Source organism: Ochlerotatus camptorhynchus, unplaced genomic scaffold (genome assembly GCF_037179485.1).
Source record: "Ochlerotatus camptorhynchus isolate MF236.1 unplaced genomic scaffold, CSIRO-AGI_Acam_v1.1 ptg000229l, whole genome shotgun sequence".
NCBI lineage: Eukaryota > Metazoa > Arthropoda > Insecta > Diptera > Culicidae > Ochlerotatus > Ochlerotatus camptorhynchus.
In genome coordinates, this window is record NW_027040719.1 from 809,587 (window position 1) to 831,459 (window position 21,873).

General features: G+C 40.8%; 1 protein-coding gene across 2 annotated transcripts in view; it reads right to left on the minus strand.

The window, feature by feature from the left end:
• Positions 1-6,427: 6,427 nt before the first annotated feature.
• LOC135704042 (beta-1,3-glucosyltransferase) overlaps positions 6,428-21,873 on the minus strand; it is a 101,823-nt gene continuing 86,377 nt past the window's right edge. For both annotated transcript variants that reach the window (XM_065225457.1, XM_065225458.1), the window contains exons 5-9: positions 21,175-21,507; positions 20,505-20,688; positions 20,110-20,272; positions 7,157-7,511; positions 6,428-7,054 (exon numbers count right to left, since the gene is read on the minus strand). In XM_065225457.1, the coding sequence (XP_065081529.1) occupies positions 6,509-7,054; positions 7,157-7,511; positions 20,110-20,272; positions 20,505-20,688; positions 21,175-21,507 (1,581 nt within the window). In that variant the 3' untranslated portion in view covers positions 6,428-6,508. The remainder of the gene's footprint in view (positions 7,055-7,156; positions 7,512-20,109; positions 20,273-20,504; positions 20,689-21,174; positions 21,508-21,873) is intronic.

Genomic DNA, 21,873 nt, shown 5'->3' on the forward strand with positions numbered 1-21,873 from the left:
CTGAGTGTGTCCGGCCTTGTTCGGGATTCAATATTAGCTTGAGTTTATGCGCCAATTAAAAAAAAGGATGCTATATTGTACGTATCCCCTCCCCTCTCTAATCTAAGGGGCTACCTCCTATGACTTTCACATGCCAAATTTGGTTCCATTTGCTTGATTAGTTCTCGAGTTATGCAGAAATTTCTGTTTCATTTGTATGGGAGCTCCCCATTACAGAGGGGGGAGGGGTCTTGAACCATCATAAGAACCGTTCCCTGCCCCAAAAACCCCTGCATACAAATTTTCACGCCGATCGGTTCAGTAGTTTCCGAGTCTATAAGGGTCAGACAGACAGATAGAAATTGAATTTTATATATAGGTATAGATTGGTAAATTGAGATCAAATGAACCTACCGCAGTCGATTCCTTCAATATAGGGAGCTGCACCGTCAAGTTAACCTCACTTTTTTTTTACATCTGGCAGTGGTTTGTTTACATGGATTTAGAAAAAGAAATAAAAAAACGTATTAGGTAAATGTTTTTTTTTTTTTTTTTTTTGGAGAGGAATATTTTTTGAACGAACATAAGGCCTGTACTCGAAAAAATGCACCAGACAAAAGTGTTCACCAAAGTTTTTCGGCATTATTACTTTATTCAATTTCCTTTCCATCGCCGAAAGCCCGCACCTTTCCCTTAAGACCCCTCATTACATTTTGTGCAATGGTGGAGCCGACCTTTTTGGTCACTTTCATCCATTCTTTCTTCAACTCCAGCTCGTTCTTAAACACCTTGGACGATTTTCGAACTTTGGCCTTCATTATGGCCCAAAATCTTTCCACCGGACGAATCTCTGGTGAATTTGGGGGGTTGGCGGTTTTTGGTACAAAAACAACGTTATTGTCCCTGTACCAATCCAACGTCGATCGCGCGTAATGGCATGATGCCAGGTCCGGCCAAAATAATGTCTCGCCTTCGTGGGACCGCAGGAAGGGCAACAGACGCTTCTGGAGGCACTCGGTGCGGTAAATTTCGCTGTTGATCGTACCCATTGTGATGTACGGTTTACTCAGTTTACCGCATTGGCATATGGCCTGCCAGAGCAAGTATTTTTTTGGCGAATTTGCCGCGTCGCGAATCGAAAGGTTCGGATTACGCTTGAAATAATCCAACACCTTCCGGGCCTTCACAGGGTCAGCTGTCTTCGATTTTCTTCCACTTCCAGCCCGCCGCTCGGTCGTGATAGAGAGTCACACGACTTACAGAATAGGGGTGATTGGTCATTGTCATGAGAAATCCACAGGATTTGCTGGGAGATGCTGATATGTATGAACTCCAAATATTCCATCAGATCTGGGCCGATCGACGATTGTCTATGCGGAATAGTATAGAATTCATTGGGACGAATTAATACAGTCAGTCTGTTCCGCGATTTGGACATGATCCGTCATTTGCAGATGCATCTCTGTCATCATCCTTCTATTGAACTTGTTCATCATAAGAGGCCCCGTTGCGATTGGTGGCCTGATCGGTCAACTGGAAGGCCATGCTGAATTTCGCGGCAGAGTGAGTTTCGGTGCACTCAGTTGTTTCCGTTTGACGACTCTAAGCAATTTGCTGTTTAGCAAGAGCCCATCGTGCAAAATAAATTTCCGGATTCCAATGCGGCTCATCCAGAGATTACGAGCTATCTTCTTGCATGGATGACTCTGGGTCCGCACTAGGTACTCCACGCGTCGTTTACATGACCTTCGTTCATCTTTCCGTCCGTTCGAGTTCTTTGTTTACTTTAGTTGGAGAGGATTTCAATGGATGCTGGTGGCATTTTTTATCTCCATCGATCAGGTTACGACTACGTTTCTGCACACCTGCAAGGATTCACTCATTCAAATTGACATTGAGTCAGAATCTTGAGGAACGGTCGTGTTTGTTTCAACACCGTATAGGTTTGATAGCTTCCAGTTTTTCTTTCACCTTCTGCTGCTAACTACTTGGCACACTTCGGCACATTCGGCATACCCTGCTCTGTGTACACCGCCGATGAGACTAACTTAGACAGAGAAAGAGAGGTCGCTTTTACTCAGTTGTTTTAGAAAATTCTAAAAACGTATTCTGCGCTAAGTAACAAACGTTTTTAGAAATGTACCATATGATTTCTATGTTCAATCTTTCACATCCCGAAATTCAACCAATTCGCGATCTGGCTCTAAATTTTCAACGGCTGGTTTCCAAAAAATCGTGCCAGAAAAATGAGTACTGTGTGAGGAAATGGAGGTTACAAATTAACCTATTGATTATCCAATTAATACTGATTTTACGAAAACAAATTTATAAGATGCTTCAATCATTTATTTTATTTTGAAAAAAGTTTGTAAAATGCTCATGGTGGTTTGGGAATTTATAATATTTGTCAAACGACAAATTAGATCTATATCTTTAATATCTTTCCGATCAATAAATGTCACTATTGGTCACTTTTTTATTGTTTTAAAGTCACTATTTGGTCCCCTTTTTTCGTTATTGTAAAGGGTGATACGGTCAAAATTTGGTCAAGGGAAAACGCGTGTAAATCGGTGAAATCGTTTATTTAAAAAATCAAATTAAATTTCTTTTTCAAGTTCAATTAGTATAAAATTCAGGAAAAATATTCAGTTAGGCTTCCGCTTTTCCAAATCCTAATTGCCGGGCCTTACGCTTGACCCCTGCCATCAGATTTTGTACAGCCACCTTGTCCACCTTCTTCGCCGCAGAAAGCCAGTTTGCCTTGAACTGCTGCTCGCCCTTAGCAGTTTTTTGGATCTTCTTTAGGTTCCGCTTGACAATAGCCCAGTATTTCTCAATTGGGCGGAGCTCTGGCGTGTTGGGAGGGTTCTTGTCCTTGGGAACCACCTGCACGTTGTTGGCGGCGTACCACTCCATGGCCTTTTTACCGTAATGGCAAGATGTCAAATCCGGCCAAAACAGTACGGAACAACCGTGTTTCTTCAGGAAAGGCAGCAGACGTTTATTCAAACACTCTTTCACGTAAATTTCTTGGTTGACAGTCCCGGAAGCTATGAAAATGCTGCTTTTCAAGCCACAGGTACAGATGGCTTGCCAAACCAGATATTTCTTTGCGAACTTTGACAGTTTCATGTGCTTGAAAACATCTGCTACCTTTCCCCTTCCTTTTGCCGTATAAAACTCCTGTCCCGGAAGCTGCTTGTAGTCGGCTTTGACGTAGGTTTCGTCGTCCATTACCACGCAGTCAAACTTCGTCAGCATCGTCGTGTACAGCCTCCGGGATCGCGCTTTGGCCGTCGTATTTTGTTTATCATCGCGATTTGGAGTCACTACCTTCTTGTAAGTCGATAGTCCGGCTCGTTTTTTGGCTCGATGCACGGTTGTAGACGATACACCTAGCTTATTTGCGGCATCTCGGAGAGAGAGGTTAGGGTTTCGCTTGAAACTACCGGCAACTCTCTTTGTCGTCTCAGCGGCTTCCGGTTTTCGATTTCCCCCCGATCCAGACTTCCTGGCTGTCGACAAACGTTCCCCAAACACTTTAATTACATTTGTAACGGTTGATTTGGCAACTTTTAGCGATTTTGCCAACTTTGCGTGCGAGTAGCTCGGATTTTCGCGATGCGCGAGCAAAATTTTGATACGCTGCTCTTCTTGCTTGGACGGCATTTTGACAACTGAAGAGTGAATTCCAAAATCAAAATAGGAGCAACATTCTACACACACACACACCTTCAAAATGAGGGGTGTTCAGGTTTTTTAAATGCAAAATTGAAAGAAATACGTCAAGTTGATATTGACCAAATTTTGACCGTATAGGGTTATTTTTGACCGCCGGGAATTGAAAAATGGTATTTGAATGGACACCCTGCATATAACTGAGTAAAACTGACTCTCTCTCTCTCTGAGTTAGTCTCATAGACCGTTTAGCAAAAATGGAGTAGCAATTTTATGAACAAAATCGCAATAGTTTCCAAGATTGGCGTTCTGGAAAATTTGAAAAGATATTGTAATTCAGGCATCAGACAGCCGTTTTCGGACTCTTTCTTGTATTTCTGTCAGCAAAAAACCAATGATTACTTGATACCTATATGAATTGTTTTAACACAATTCAATGCAAATGCTCATTACAGCTAAAATTTTGTTTTTTTTCGGATCTATGAAGCTATAAAATATTTTAATGATAATTCTTATTTGCAAGATGAAAGAATTGAAGGTAAAGTGTTTGTATGATATATAAAACCTGTCAATTTAGCTTTCAGGGGGTCACAATAGCGATTAGCTGTAACCACAGACAAACAGACATATCACTTAGAAGAAAATTCTTCAAAAAATATCGTCAAGCGTATTTTGTATGCGCACTAGCACCGTCTATCATCCATATTCCCAAGCATTGTTTTGCAACCGGAGCATCTCTCGTTCATGTAATTTTGTCACTACTTGCTTTTCCCTCGTTCTGTCAACGCGTCAGCTGTGTTGAATAAAAACAAAACAGATGGAAGTCAGTGATGTCGGTTCTACGAAACTTTCCGCAGATCTATAGAATTGATTGAATACGGATTCGTAGGAAAAATTCACAGAAGCTAAGATTTTTTCTAGGGATTTGTTTTGTTCGTTTATTGTGCTTTTTCTTTTGCTGGAAACAAGTTTTTAAACGAGATAATGCATCACTTATTAGTGCCCTTTCTAAATGTAAATGTGTCAAAGTAATATGTATGAATCAATGACATTCATGGTGAAGTATTGAACATCAATAACTGGTAAAAGTTGATAGCATATTACAGTCATCAACATGGTTTGTTCTCGAATTTTGTGTACATCGTACAACGTAATGTTAGGAACGGACTGACTAATGTGCAGCAGTTTTGATGTAATATTCAACTTTTTTTTTCTATATTCGTCAGATGTGGTACGTGTCTCCAGTGGGATGCCTTGATCACTTATCATTTTCAAGAGCTGACATCTACTAACTAGACGTGGAAAAGAACTGGCATCACTGATAAGTTCAAAATGTGGTGGCTTGCTCAATGCTTCAGTGGTGCCACCATGACAAATGCAAGCACATTCCCAACTAAAACATTATTTGCGATGAATGTGATTGTGAGTGTTATGTCTGTTTGTCTGTGCTGTAACGATGAGCAACGCGATGAGCGAACATAAAATCGCTTGTTGTGACCTTCTGAAAGCAAAATTGATAAATTGTCTATGTCATACACACACTTTACCACCCATTCTTGCTTCTTACAAATACAAATTATCATTATTGAAGAATCAAAGTGACGATTGACTCACAGATGCCGAGTGGGTGAATTGCATGACATTTTGTTTTAGTACATCATCATTTTTGTAATTGCGGATCTTAAAACTAGGTGTCGCATGACCAGTTTTGGCTTTGCTTTCATTCGCCAATAGTATCTCATAGTTTCATAATTCCGAAAAATAGCATTTTAGCTGTAATGAGCTATTGCAAGCCTAATTAAATGTCATATATCGATTCAATTAGTACAGAATGTTACTTTCAAGATGTTATTGTGCATTGCGCACATTATAAGTGCAACCATAAAGCGGGACCCAGAATACTGCGTCACCATCAGCGTCAGCGTCAAATTTGAATCTGATCCAAATTAACGAACTGACGTAGTGTCGATGTAAAGTCTCCAAGTAGAAATGTCGGTGGAGAAGAAATTTGACATGCGTTACACCTGTCATTTGACGGATGTACCCCTTCATCTACGCTGACGGTGACGCAGTATTATGGGTCCTGCTTAAGTGCGCAAACGCTTATAAAAGTGCGCTTTTAAGTCAAATTATTTTGGTGTCTTCATCGCACTTATTTCTTGGTTCATAAGGAATATGTGCGCAGAAGACACCAAGCCAATACAACGTAAAAGCGCACTTTTATAAGTGATTCCGCCCTTTTGAAGAGTCCAGTTTCAAATGCAAAATATGTACAATATAAGGAATTCGGATTGACTTTGTTCAGGATTCAAAAGCAAAATAAGTACTTATTTGTGCAGAACGAACTGTTTCCAATTTGCAAAATCCCTAGAGCACGTGTTCAGCCCATTCAATTAGGACGAAGCCCATTACCCGCCCAAGACAACCCTCTCCTCATATTATCCGATAATCTTATCTGAACGCCGAGAGTTCGATTCGCTTCAGTCTTAGAATAATTAGCTGTGGGACCTAATTGTTAGTAGGTAATGCCAAAGTTGGAGCTGCTAAATGCAAACCTTTTCAAATTGCGGGTAAAAGCTTAAATTCAAACAAGGGGGGAAATTTGGGTTAATTCAATTCCTCTGTCTACCCATCCACGGAAACACAGTGTTCAATGGTCGAAACTCTCGCTCGGTAAGGAAATGTGAAAGTGTAACAAACGAGAAAACTTTTCGATTAGAATATTACAAACCGATATTGTTTATTTCAAAGTAGGTGCAAACAGGTCCTTGCTTACACGGTTTCAACTTTTTCTGCTTTTTTCACGTAGACATTCAAGGGTGAAGCCAAGAAAATATCCCCTTTTTCTCGCTCACAGTTCGGTGTGTTTGATTATGTTCTGTTCCTGGAAGCTGCCTCGGCCGGCACTGTTCTGCTGATGGGGCTGCTGCTGATTCAGCAGCAAGTTGCTATTTGATTGGAGCTCATTATTCTCGCAGAAATGTTTGCTGATATGTTCGCTTTGATAACGACGATGATAATCATTCGATATCATCGTGACGGTAGGAGCGGCAGTGCTGCTGCTGCTGCTGCTACTGCGGCTGCTTGTGGTAGTGATAGCAGCAGCATCTGTTTCCATCTCCGTGGGATGCCCGTTGCCGGTGGGCGCTTGATTGTGCTTTCCTCGTTGGGAAGAGACCACATTTACTGCGCCATGAGGCTGATGATTATGCTCCTGTCGTGTGCTATCGTTATCGCTACTGATATGTTTCGGTTGGAGCAGTGGCTTGCTGCCGCCGGAATCGGTCTCTGTTGGGTGGGCTGTAGGTTGGTCATCGTTGTGGTGAAGAGGGATAGACTTTCGTCGTTCTCGGTGCCACCAGGTTTCGTCGTTCTTCCGGAACCACCTGTTGTATACCTGCGGGGAGAAATGTAGAAGGTATATTGAAAGGACTACATTTAGGCGGACTATCGTTAGAGCAAATTTCCCACGAAAAACACATTCATCCACGCATTTTACCTGATAGGGATCGATTTGCCAGTGCTTGTGGAAGGAGATACTAGCCGGGTCGAGGGTTTCCGGTGGGTAGTCCGAGGGACGCGCCTGGTGAAACAGTGGCGAGTGAATCGGACGTACACCGAGTCGATACAGGCAAGCCGCAATGATCATGTCATCCGGTGAGGATGCCGAAGGACACTCGCACGAGTGTAGCAATGCGCCAAGGATCCGTACACTAATCACTATTCCGCCCCCACCGGTGACGTAGTTGTAGCCCTGGCCATCTCGGGCGAGCAAATGATACCCGTATCGTTCGCCAATGTAGACGTCCTGTGCCGGGTCGAAGCAAGTCAAGAAGCGAGCCAGTGCCGAAGGGCTGCAAGAAAACAGAGACCGTTGGATAGGGAAATAAAATTGAGCATTTTATTAGGTCGTGCTTTCCTGTGAGGAATGATGGAAACGTGTGCGTTTTCCGGAGCGGTTTGTCAAAGGGGGTGGCTAGTATGATTTACGATTCCACGCTTTCGAACGGGGGTGACGTTTTTGGGGGAGGTGGACTGTTCTTTGGCAGGGTATAATGAGGCCAAGAAAGAGCAAATTAAGATTGGACAATGAATATTCTATCAGCGGCGCAGTGGATGAATGATTTCTGGAAGTCATATCGTTGTGAGGATCTTGATTCGATTTGATGGTTATTTAGCTGGATCAACATAATTTGCATATATTTACGTAAGTTCGTTGGTTCAGTCAATGCTCCTAGTTTGACTCCTTGCCGATACTAACGTGCCATAGTTTCGAAAGTTCTAGTACTTTGGCGGTGGAAATTCTTGTTTAAATTAGAAAAATTTAAAAGGCCTACAAATTCCGGGTACTCCCGGGGGATGTGGTCAGATGTTTCTTGAGCCAACACCCTCATGCGACACATAAAACTACATCAGAATTTTAAAAAAATATAAATTGATCATTGGTACTCAGGATCACGTTGTTCAGATACGTTTTTTTTTAAGTATATTCTAAATATTTTTTACAGCAATGAATGTTTTTCAATTTTTTTTAAATAAGTACTGAGGATCTTGGAGTTAATACGTTAGTATAATTTTTAACGGAAATTAAAGAATTTGCACTATTTTTTAGTGTGTGACGGAACATCAGTATTTTGATTTGGGGTTACTTTGATAATGCTCGATGAGTGTAGAAAAAAAAATGCGTTAAACTTAGACAATTTAGTGATTGAAATATGATACATTAAATGAATATATAATCAGAAAAAAATCATAAGCAATAAGAATATTTTTTTGATGGCTGTGATGGCTGTATCGGAAATCCATTTCATAAGTGATGGTTTGAGTGTTTTTTCAAACAGGCGAAAACACGAAAATTGTTTTTTAATATGTATGTATGTATGTATGTATGTAAGGTAGCCACCATCCCTTCGAAGATCTTGTCTTGTATGCAGCTCCACTTAATAGCAAGATCAATTTGAGCTACCAATCTGAATTCACAATATCGCTGTATGAAGGGCCAAAAACGGTGGGGTGGACCCGTAAGCAGAGGCACTTACGCGAAATCCACGGGAGTTTAAGAATCTCCTTCCAACGATACGATCCAACAAATCGAATAACGCAATTCGCAATACTTATTAAGCTTCCTACAGGATGGTTTGTTAAGAAGGGCGCGTCAATCTCCATGAAACTGTTGGAGTAGAATTCACACCATCACAATCGAATCGGTAGGATAAAGAAAATGATAGTGTTTATTCCCTCCTAGACTCCGGTTGTCATACCACTCCAATCGTCCAGTTCCAAGTCAAATGATACCCTGATGCTCCCTCCCAACCCAGTATTTATTTATATATCTAGTAAAAATATGTAATGGAGAAATGAAATATATCAGAACATTAAAATACGTAATAATGAAAATACATTTATATGGATACAAAAAACTGGTATTCTGCAATGAAAATAATAATTATTTTACATACAATATGATGCAGCTCTATGTCTCCTCAGCTCCCAATAAGGAAGATGTAACCCTGAAATTTCCAGGTTATATTATGCAAATAAATATTTTTAGCTAGAATGATACTTAATATGTTTGTGTTGTGTTATGTTGTGGGAGAGCTTGGGATTAAACTCATGATATTCTGCTCATTAAGCAAAACCGATCCCTCTAAGGTTATCGAGCATCTCAAAACCAAAACACTAGATGGCAAAACATGATTAAGCCCTCACCTGGTATGTAATGAACAACAGAAATACGCGATAATTCATATATTTTCAGCATATGATGCAATATCACAACTGTTGATAAAAGGAACGGATCCCATCTTATTTAAGACCTGGATGACCTGAAATGTGTGTAACCGGGTTAATACTTATTTAAATGTAATGTAATATTGAAAATGCGTTATAATGCCATGTAACAAGATACAATAAACACAAGATTTTTACAAAACAGATAATGAACGATTCAGATTTCTTTTCAAGCTGGCACTATGCTTCCCTGGAGCCGCTCATAATAGCTAAGATTAAGAATTAAGTATAATAAAATGTAATTTACAATAATATTAAATGATGTAAAGTCAATAATGAAAGATATGTAGTACTATAAACACTATACATATACGATAACCAATAGCTAGCTTAGCTTAGATTGACTGCACATATCAATGGTTGTTACTCCGTGATTGATCAGAATCAGTAAAATTGTACAATGAATCAACTGAATGGGGCTGGGAGTGACCGTCCATTCTCATTGTACAAGTTTCAGTGACTCTATATGTTGTAGATCAATAACGGCGCCGGCCACGTCCTTGCAATCAGGTGGGAGTAGGGAAGGAATATTAGAGTGACTGTAAAGTAGAGTATAACAGTTATAAATTTGCATCAACAATTTCATTTGTCGGCCCACTCTGCAACGGTGATCTGCTCCCGCAGATATCGTGAGAGGAGAGATAAGAGATTTAGATAGAGAAGATAAGAGTTCAAAGGGAATCAATTTCGCATGCAAAGCTAGTCGGAAATAAACCATTGCCAAGAACAGTTGTTTTTTGAACCTCACAAGTACCGTGTTCTTACTCTACGAAGAAGGGACTGTGACGTTGATAGTGCGGTTCGTGGACAGGAAGCAATTATCTCGAAGATAATTACCACTGTGATTAGATCACAACGAATGTGATTAAAGTGAAAGTGACCTATTGAACCCGTGAAAATCGAAGATGTTACAGTGACCTTTGTTGTTTGTGGGCCGTGTTTACCTCTGCACCCCAACAAAAGACACAGAAAAGGAGATTTTGTTAGTAAGTTGGGTTCGTTGGATCAGGATTCACCTTGATAAGTGATGCGACCATGGTTTTAAATGAATCAGTGTTATCATGCATTATACTTGGATTTGCCCGAAGCCAAAACCAAATGGTGTATCATTGGGCCTTATTTCGGGTGTCACTACACGGTGATAAGCAAGTGATACTCAGAATAAGAGCCGTGATTACCGTACATATCAAATGGGAATCACTTCACCGTGACGACAAGTGACAACTTTTCACCGTGATGTGACACCCGTAATAAGCCCCATTATAATATAAATCTGAAGACGTTCCATCATCGAAATGCTGAAAATAAACTTAGAGCATAAGCATGAGCAAAATTGATCGCCCGCGACTGCCAACACCAAAGAGCTGAAAACCAATTCAAACAAATCAAATCAACAGACAAAATCTAGGGTGAAAGCTGTAAGAGTGAATCATTACCGTATAAATCTAATGATGTTCCGTCCTCAAAGAGCTGGAAGAAAACTCAAATAATTTAATTTAATAGATCCAGTCTGAATGAAGGCTGCAAAAAGAGAATAATTATACAGCAATGACCCCCTTTTGTCAGCTAGCAAAGTATGTGTATCTTAAACATTCATCTTGAAGGAGGAAGGTATGAAATTACAATTATGTGGAATTATTGAAAAATAACAGTCTGATGCGCGCAGAGATTGACAGGATCGGGTCATAACTGTAATGTGAATATTAGGAAGATGTATCATCATCAAACTATTCTTGAATTGACCTGGAAGAATGCTTGTGAATAATTGTTATACAGATAAATTAAATTGATAAACTAAATGGTTCAAACAACAACTCCAGCCTGTAAAAAAGCTGAAAATAGGGAATCTTTACAATGTGGATCCCCCACGGTCTTCTACTCAGTAAGCAAAAGCGGCAGCCACCAGACTAGTCGAGCTGCTCAATTTAAATATTGAAACCTTATTTTGTGAAGTTCTTAAGAATACCGATTGAAACACAATGTAAACAAATAAAAGTTAAGAGTCTCATCCGAATCAAATGATTCCAAACGATACGCATTCATAGAAATTAAGTTTAAATAGACAAAAGTAGAAAAATTGAACAATCTCACCAAATCAGTCCAACTGAATCCCTTGCAAGCAGCTATGTCACGCTTGGTGTAGTAGCTCCGATCATAGACCCGCCCTACGGGGATCAATTCTCTGGTCGAATGTAGTCGATTGCTCCATGACGCGAACACGAAGCGACCGCTCACAAAATCATACAACGCGTAAACAAACTGAAATCAAAAACTATGACACGCGACGCCACAAATTTCTGTACCGGGAGCACAAATGAAGAAAAAACAAACAACGCAGATAGCGACATCTTTTCTGATGCCTGCAAACATGATGCATCACGTTTTCTTTTTCGATTCCAAAACTTCTCGGAAAGCGAGAAAACCACCAATCACACACGTATAACCGTCCGGGAGGCAGAGTGCCAGCGCTAATCTGGCAAAATCAGCGAACGCACGCACAAAACAGAAACAAACTTATGCACAACCGTATCCGAACAGGTTCGAAGCTGAACTGTCACGAAAATTGTTTTTTAATATGTTTGTAAAATATGTAACACATACAAAACTACATATGATATCAACGGAAATACCTTAATACCAAAGTTTCTAATTCAGAAAATCATTATATCATACTATCAAAGTTACCCGCAATATCAAAGATACGTTTTACGGTACCCCCGGGGAAGTGGTCGAATTCTTCTTGATGGGACACATGGGACACATTACATTACATGAGGATTCAAAAATATGATCATTGGTGGCCATATTAAGTACTGAAGACCACGATAGCCAGATCCGAGCATGTTCCGGGTTCCGGGGAAGTTACCACATTCTTCTTGAATCTACACCCTCATGTGACACATACATAAGATCATTGGTGTCCATATTAGGTACTCAGTACCACGTTTGCCAGATTCTAACATGTTCCGGATACCCCCGGAGAAGTGAAACTTGAAGCTACATCCTCATGTGACACATCAAACTACATTAGAATTCAAAAAAAAGAACACTGGTGACCATAATAAATACTCATGATCAGACTGGCCAATGGAACTTTTCTGAAGTTCACGGAACTTCCCTGAAATTCTCTTCAGAACTACTCTGAAAGTCTCCTTCGAACTACTCTGAAGTTCTCCTCAGAACTACTCTGAAGTACTTTGACTATATTTTGACTAGGCTCAGTCGTGTGTGACATTTTGCGGAGCCAAAATCAGTAATGTTTGAATTTACATTTTAAATAGCAGTAGTTCTAGGTTAGTATTGGGTACCAATTACTCGTGGCGGGCTCGAGGTTAATGGGTAACAATTTCGATTGGAAGGAGCTAGGTAGGAAACTGGTTTCTGTTGCCTCCTTCAGATACTACTCTCGGACGGTTGACCAAATCCTGGCTGGGTAGGGGCAAGTAGCACAGGAACAGGAGGATAATAAGACTGGGACACAATGGCTTGAAAATGTTTGGAAAGGAGGGGATGGTCACATCAAACTCTAACATCAGACAAACAAAGGAATTCGTAGATCGCTTGCATGTAGGGAAGATCACGTGTTCCCAATACATCTCTTACTTCACGGAAGGGTTGTCTACCTCGGGCCTCTAGGGTTCCAATAGTCGTGCTCTGGAGGCGTCATTACCCGGGCAATCCAAACTGCGTGCTCGATGTCATCATAACCGGTTCTGCACCTACATATATTGCTGTCAACGAGGTTTATTCTTTAGAGATGTGCGTCTAGCGAGTAGTGGTTGGACATAAGTCTTGACATCACTCGAATGAATCCTCGACTTACATCCCGACCTTTGAACCACGCTCTCGAAGAAACATTTGGAATAATGGAATGTAACCACCGCCCAAGAGAATTACTTATCCAATCGTTTTGCCAACTTAAAATAGAACTCTGACGTACTAATGGGAAAAATGAATCATGTGAAATTCTTCTATCATAAATCTCGCCTTGTTGTGCGCCCACCTTTGCGAGAGAGTCTGCCTTCTCATTGCCTGGGATTGAGTAATGTGAGGGGACCCATACAAAGGTAATCATATATGATCTTTCGACCAGCAAACTCATCTGTTCCCTTACCTTTGAAAGGAAATAAGATGAGTGCCTACCTTGTTTCATCGACCGAATAGCCTCAATCGAACTGAGACTATCCGAGAAGATGAAGTAATGGTCTATGGGCATATCGGAAATCATCCCCAATGCGAAGTTGATTGCTGCTAGCTCAGCAACATAAACGTAACAAGGTTCCTGAAGTTTCCGAAAGGCGTTTGAGTATTCATTGAAGACGCCGAAGCCAGTGGATCCATCAATGCGTGATCCATCAGTGAAAAATCTTCTATTGCAATTGACTTGTTGGTACTTTTCAGCAAAAATGCGGGGAATTGAGATAGGTTGAAGTTGATCTGGAACTCCTTGAATAGCCTGTTTCATGGAGAGATCATAGTCAATGAGGGAACTGTAGTTAGTAAAGCATACACGAGAGGGGTTATAGCAAGGAAGGCCAATATCCGATGACATATAATTAAGATAGATTCACACGAATCTAGACTGGATGCTCAATTCGAGCATTTCTTCGAAGTTTTCAATCACAAGGTTGTTACTGACACTACATTTGATCAATATTCTTAATGAGAGCTCCCAGAAACGGTTCTGCAGGGGTTTTACTCCTGCTAGAACCTCTAGGCTCATATTGTGTGTTGAATGCATACAGCCAAGGGCAATACGTAAACAACGATATTGAATGCGTTCCAATTTAATTAGGTGGGTTTTTCTTGCTGAGAGGAAGCAAAAAGAGCCATACTCAAGAACTGAAAGAACAGTCGTTTTATACAGTTTAATTAGGTCTTCCGGGTGAGCACCCCACCATGTCCCGGAAATTGATCGCAGAATGTTGATCCTTTGTTGACACTTTTGTTTCAAATACGTAATGTGGGTACCCCAAGTGCATTTTGAATCAAACCAGACTCCAAGGTATTTGAAGGTTAAAGATTGGGTAATGTCTCTGCCTAAAAGATTTAGACGCAGTTGGGCTGGAAACCGCTTCCTTGTAAACACTACCAATTCAGTTTTTTGCGGTGAAAACTCGATCCCTAAATTTCTTGCCCAGAAAGACAGATTATTTAGGGAATTTTGCAATGGTTTTTGCAAGATTTCCGCACGTGGACCTCTCATGAAAACCACGGCATCGTCTGCAAGCTGTCTAAGCTACCATAGATTATCTAAGCAGTTATCAATATCTTTGACATAGAAATTATAAAGTAGGGGACTTAAACTGGAACCTTGGGGTAAGCCCATGTAGCTAATTCTAGAAGTTGCCAGTTGACCTAGATTGAAGGTCATTTGTTTTTCTGACAGAAAATTATACAAGAAATTATTCAAAATACCGGGTAATCCACTACTTTGCAAATTGTCTGACAGTATGTCTATGGAACCCGAATCAAATGCGCCCTTAATATCCAAAAAGACTGAAGCCAATTGCTTCTTGTGCGCAAAGGCCAGTTGAATATCAGATGAAAGCATCGCTAGACAATCGTTTGTTCCTTTACTCTTTCGGAAACCAAATTGATTGTTTGATTCAACCCAATGGTCAAGTCTTAATAGGATCATTTATTCTAATAATTTCCTCAGGCATGACAACATAGAGATCGGACGGTAAGAATTGTGATCAGACGCTGGTTTCCCAGGCTTTTGAATAGCTATTACTTTAACCTGTCTCCATGCTGGTCGGAACTATATTGAATTCCATAAACGAATTATATAGGTTAAGTAATCGTCTTTTAGCGATATCGGGGAGGTTTTTTAGAAGGTCGAATTTCATCATATCGCTTCCCGGAGCAGAGTTATTCGATGAAAGAAGTGCCATTGAAAATTCCAGTATTATGAATGGTTCATCCAGAGAACCGTTACTTCGGGCTGTATCCCGTAAAGTTGGTTGTGCTGGAACAGAATCTGGACAAACCTTTTTAGCGAAGTCGAATATCCATTGGGAGGAGTATTCTTCACTCTCATTGGAAGATGAGCGGTTTCGCATATAGCGAGCCTTTTTCCAAAGCGTTATCATCGAGGCTTCTCTAGAAAGTCCCTCGATAAAAGTACGCCAGTAATTTCGTTTCTTTGCTTTTAGTAAGTTTTTAAGCTTTTTTCAAGCTTTAGATACTTTTCAAAAAGCTCTGATCTTTCATGTTTACGATAATCTCATCATCGGATTTCTCAAGATACAACTTTGTGCATTCGTCATCCTATCCAGGAGTGGTGGGTCTTCTTTTGAGGGATGCACTTGGAACACATCGTTTCTGAGCTTCTAATGCGCTTTTGTAGATTAGTTCGGTAAAGAAACGATACTTTTCCAGTGGTGGTAGAGGATCGGCACTTCGACTATATGTTTAGTATTACTTCTTCGTGAAGTCAGCGATTTACATAGTTGAAGATGCTAATTTCAAATAACAGACTAAAGTGGTAATTTTTATACGATAGATGAGGAGGAGATGAAAGTATAGAATTGATAGTTCCGTTTAGAGTACGGCAGTGTGAAAATTGCATATAGAGAGTAGGACAGCGAGCTAGGACAGCTTTCCGCCGTTAGTTAACCAATGAGTTGCATCCACCGCTTTTTCTCGGCGGGGTTTCAACCAGTCGGTCTGATTTTTTGCATGTGAGTAGTGCCAATGGAGAACTAGTCACTCACAGAAAATCAGAGCGCTTGGTTGAAAACCCACCGTGACAAAGCGGTGGGTGGAACTCAGTGGGTAACGCGTTCTTCGGGGAAAACTATAATTCAATTGAGTGTAACCTACACATAAACGGAGCTCTGGTCGACATTGCGGCGAAAAAGCTAAGCCAACACGACACCAACCCGATGTTGACCTGGCATAAACCTAAAATTGACTTGACAATAACACGATATTGGGTCGACATCGACCTAAAATTTGCCTTACATTGATTCGACATCGGGTCGACTTGTCTGTTCGGGACCATTTGGCTGGGTTTCTTCCATACTCCACTATCGTATATCTAATGATAGTGAATGACACCATTGACAGTGATGATGAGCTTCGAATGAAAAAGGGGCTCTTCAAATGATGGTCATGTGAGAATTCGTTTTCACAGAATTGATTCAATGGTTGTATTGGTTCATTTTCAATCGAATGATTTGAAAATTAACAACACTGTTTCGAGGTCTGATTAAACAGAATTTCTCTTACATCGAATGTAAGCTTGGATTAGACTGCAGCATACAAGCAAGTTTTTCCAAAATGCATAATTTGATATATAAACCTTCACGAGATTATTTTCTAGACACAATGCATTTGGGGAAGCAAACTTTACTTGAAAAATAAGCTATCATAAATATTACAAACATATTTAAAAAACATTGCAAATTTTGCATACTTTTCTTGCAAATGTAATCTTACATTTCCCGGTTGGGTGTATAGTTCGTGTAAAGTTTAATGTATGATAGCATTTGTTTTGCCATCATAAAGGCTGACTAACAGTAAATTGGTACGCACAAAAAGTCCTGTAATTCGTGATTCAATAAGTTTAAAAAGTCCATTAATGGTTGCTTTACAGTACTTTTATTAAAACTTCAAAGTTACAGCATAAGATGGTTACTTTTCTCCAGTTGGAACGAAATCTCGAACCATCCTCTTGATGGAGCCCACACAGTGGAAACGGGCACGGAATCAGTTCATTTCTTCCTTTGTGCCCGCATTTGCTGGATGTCCTTGACTGCCCCGCCGCTTCGTCGAAGTCGCTGCTTTGAAATTGCCTAGTATTTTTCGATTGGACGAAATTCCGGGCAATTCGGAGGATTCATTAGCTTGGGGACAAAATCGATCTTGTTGGGAGCATACCACTCCAGAACCACCTTGGAGTAGTGGCAGCTGGCCAAATCGGACCAAAAGATAACTTTGCCCCTATGCTACCGGATGAACGGTAATAGACGCTTTTTCAGGCATTCTTCGATGTAAACTTGGGATGTCCTCGTCAAGGATGTGACGAATGGTTCCGTTTTCAGGCCACAACTGCAAATCGCTTGCCAAATCATGGCCTTCTTCGCGAACTTGTCGGCAAACACGAACTTGAATCTTCCCGGCACATTGACCGGGAAGCTGCTTAAAATCGAGTTTGACGTATGTTTCGTCATCGATCAAAGTACAGCCCTTGTGTTTTTATCAAAACACGCTCGTACAAGAGCCTTGCATGCTTTTTGGCCACGGAATTCTGCTTCATGTGCCGGTTCGGATGTTTTGATCAATTGTGGACACTACTTCGAAGCAGTAGAGGTTCAAAGAATGTTGTATCTAAGAAAAAATCACTTTTAAGGGGTTTTCCATAAAAAACAACATCCCATTGCAGTATTTCACATATAATTCATGTTTCTGCGTGTTTTTGTAAGAAATGTTGAATGTTTTGAAGAAAACACATTCTATACCTATTGGTTTTGTCGTGGGATGTGGTGGGAAATGGTAGTAAATCGTAATTATGTGGCTAAAAATTATATTTTTGGAGAAAAACCAATAATAACGCACCTATTTAGCGATCTAGTGTGCTATGATATTCATCAAACTTATGTATATTAATGTTTTGAACAATTTTGTTGAACATATCAAACCAGTAGAAGTTTAAAGAAATTAATTATTAAGTAGAAACTATTATTAGGATGTTTTCCACCAAAAACGTTCCATATTTCAATGAGATGAAGAAACAGCCACCTAATGTCTTCAGCAAACTTTCTTGATTTGATATTTTCTAAAGCTTTGCCGAAGACACCGAACCGGCATATGGAATTTTGTGAAAACTAAATTTTGAATCTCACTTCTAGGAGGATTAATCATTTATTTGTCAATTTCAAAAGACGGGCATTTTTATATCCAGAAACTTTCCTCAAGACACTACTAGTCTAAAATGCAAGATTCATGACCGTCTTTTCACAGTTCTAGCCCAGTTTGCAGCGGAGACACTGTTATGAATTCAGGGTTCCTTCCATTCATTTCGGCAAAAAAAATGCTTTATTAAATTATGGAATAATAAGATATTAAGATAATATTTTGTTTGCGTATGCAACAAGAACATATTGTAAAGTTTGTGTTAGACACATAATACCTGCCAATTTTGCTACATGAGAGCCGCAATAAGCGATTTTGTCATTTATCTCACCCACTCTTCGCTCTTCACTCTTCGCGAAAAGGCGATCAGAAAACCACTCATTGTGACTCTGTCAAAGCTAAATTTGCAAGTATTATGTGTCAAACACAAACTTTACACTCTTGTCTTGTTGCTTACGCAAACCAATTATAATCATAATATCTTATTATTCCATAATTTAATAAAACATTTTTTTAGCCGAAATGAATGGAAGGAACCCTGGGTATGATTCCAATCGAACTGTCAAAAGCGGTTCCAATCTGCAATGTTTACAAATGGTTTGCTTCAATTAGGGAGGAGTATTAAAATCGTTTAACAATCACTCATGAACCCGCTCGTCGGTGCATTGGCGAAGTCACTCGCAAGCAGTTACAAATGCAAGTGATGCCAGGATTGCTTTGATGTTTATCTTGTTGCCGAATTCATATTTTTTCTCTGCTGGTCTCTTATTCCAGTGTTTCTACCAGGGGTTTGACATATAGCTGAATACACGTACTCAACATCAAAACAACAAAACATATCATGGTACCGCTGACAACGTTGCAGATGTTCGGTACGCAGCAAACTTAAGCGATATGACAGCCATATCCATCCCCTGGTTTCTACTGATACTTATTGGTTGCGGTACAAGCACATATCGTCGATAATAGACGATTGTTGTGTAGAACGCTTGCGCAAAAAAGACTAGGGTGGGAAACGGATTCGAAACTCAAATGTCACTAACCAAATACATCCATAGACCATATAGGTCCACCGTTATATAATTGGCAATGCACCCGTGTACTGAATGAGAATGGTGGGTTCGAATCCCACCGGTGCCCTTAGATTTTTTTTCGAGGGGGACGACTCTATCTACGATGCAAAGAAGATTGTGTTTTGCTGTGGCTAGCTGCGCGCACGCTGAGTATATAGAAAGAAGATTGATGACGATTTTGAAGCTTTCCAGCAAAAAGATGATGAGCGACGCAAGTAGATGCGACAAATGAAAGAAGATTTTTCGAAGATTGATTCGCTAGTGTGAGATTTGTTGAGCATCTAAACTTGAGATTTAGATGTGTCGCCCCCCTCGGATTTTTTTCGCAAATTTTCTCACACACACGTCTCTTACCGATGATATTTGCTAACCTCTCAGTATGTTCAAACTCTCTTACAAATAATTAAATTGACTGCAAGTCGCTAAACCGTAAATCGTAAATACGGGTTCTGGACCATTGCGCACTGTTGCTAAGGAATTTTTTTAAATTATCTTTGACGCTGACTTTTCTTAACTTGCTTTGACAGACCTTAGCTTATCATGTGGAGGAAAATATATGGTTGTTACCCAGACCATCTTAGTCCTGTTTCAGCCATTCAACAGATCTTCTTAGCAGGGCTGGTAAACACAAACTCAAACCTTATTGACTCAAGTCACATCACCTATATGACAAACCCACATTTTGCAATGGAATCCCCCCCCTCCCTCGTTTTCGCCCGTCACTTACCTCAAAATGGTATCATCGTCCACCAGCATAATCCATCTGACATCGGCTAGCGCGGGGTTGCGAAACATCTCCTCGTGTACCAGTTGCAGTATTCCCAACGTTTTCGCACAGTGACCGATGCTGGTGTTGGGAATGTTAGTCGCAATCGTCGGTATGTTGGCATCTGTCGGGACGCCGCGGTGGATACGATGTGTTTGTGTGTGACCAACCGGGACCAGTGCAGTGAGACGAGCGAACCCACGAAGGATAAGCGATGGCGAGAATGAAAAATGTGAAAGTTATGCAATCAAAGTTTGATATCGATATTTTTCAATATTTAATACTGTGTTTGACGAAGGTTACGGGAGAAAAAGGGACGACGACGCTGGTGTCGGAACGGTTGGCGCAAAACTTACCACCGGTGTCACTGTACAGCCGCAAATGTTCTACATAGCGTGCCCAGGTGTGTAACAGTACTGGGACACGTTCCTCGTGGAACTTTTCGCACGTTTTCACGGCAAACAGAATTGGGGCTGGGGCCGATGCCGTTGGTGGCACTGCTGCTGTTCCACTACTGCCAGCAACAGGTGGGTGATGGTTCTAGGAAATGGAAAAACGTAATGGGTTGTACATTATTGAATCGAACGGTCGCAGACACGTGGAATTCGCTGGAAATCGATGCGATGGTGAGCAATGTTTAATTAAGGAAATCGATTCGATGCTACGTAGCTGAAGGAACTTTGAAATAATTTGTCATTCCCCTTACTCTCACTGAAAGCTAGTTGCAAAAAGTTTGCTTCTTCGAATGGTTAAAATCAATATTTCTCACTTATTTATCCTGTGCATGTTTGCCTTTGAATCAATCAATCATAAATTCAAGCTTGAGCGCGGCCCAGAAAAATGAAATGTTCACCTTTTGGGGCCGTTGCTAACTGCGGTTGCATACATTTTGCTACATCGGACAAACGGTAGAAAGGATCTTGCTTTGTGCTGGATTAGCTATCCATCCGTGCATCAACGCGCTTCCTTTCTGACTTTCACTCTCTACTACAGGCACCTACAGCAAGTGTTGATGGGAAAACTTACACATGTTTCCTCCGGCAGCAGCGTCAGTGGTTTGGCGTAGACGGCACAACCTTCGGCGGGGTGGGCACAGAAGTAAGCGGCCGGTGTTAGACGATTTCCGGTGCCTCGATTCCACGCCAGCAGGGCAAACTCGTGGGCTGCATCGATGAAGAACTCCGTCAGCGTCGTGCCCGCACTCGATAGCACCTGCAGGAGGCGATCCACCAGCGGGACGGTAAGAGCGATCCCGGCCCGCAGGTATGGATAGAGGAAGCTTGATGGATTTTTGAAAAACGCAAAATGATGAATAATGGTTGCCTCGCGGTCGTGCAGCGGATAACCCAGGAATAGCTCCTATCGGGACAAAGGAGCCGGCGGTGATGGCGGTGACGGAGGGGAATGAGTGGTTTAGAAAGGAGAAAAATGACCGTTCCATTAGTGCGAAATCGTTCCGGGTAAAAGGGCTGCTGAGGACGAACGGTGGACCAATCGGGTGGAATTTTTGAATATTTTTTTTAGGTGACGGTGTAACTATTTGAGGCTGTTGGGAGATTTTAAGTGGTCGACAGTGCAATGCACCGTCCATAGAAGCATAGCAGTCGCATGTGTATTTTGCTAGAAATGAGTTAGCCATTAGAACCGGCATTTTACACTGTGCACTAGTAGTTACATATTTTGTTTCGAAAATAATGTGACAAATATCAAAGCTAGGTTGTCCCA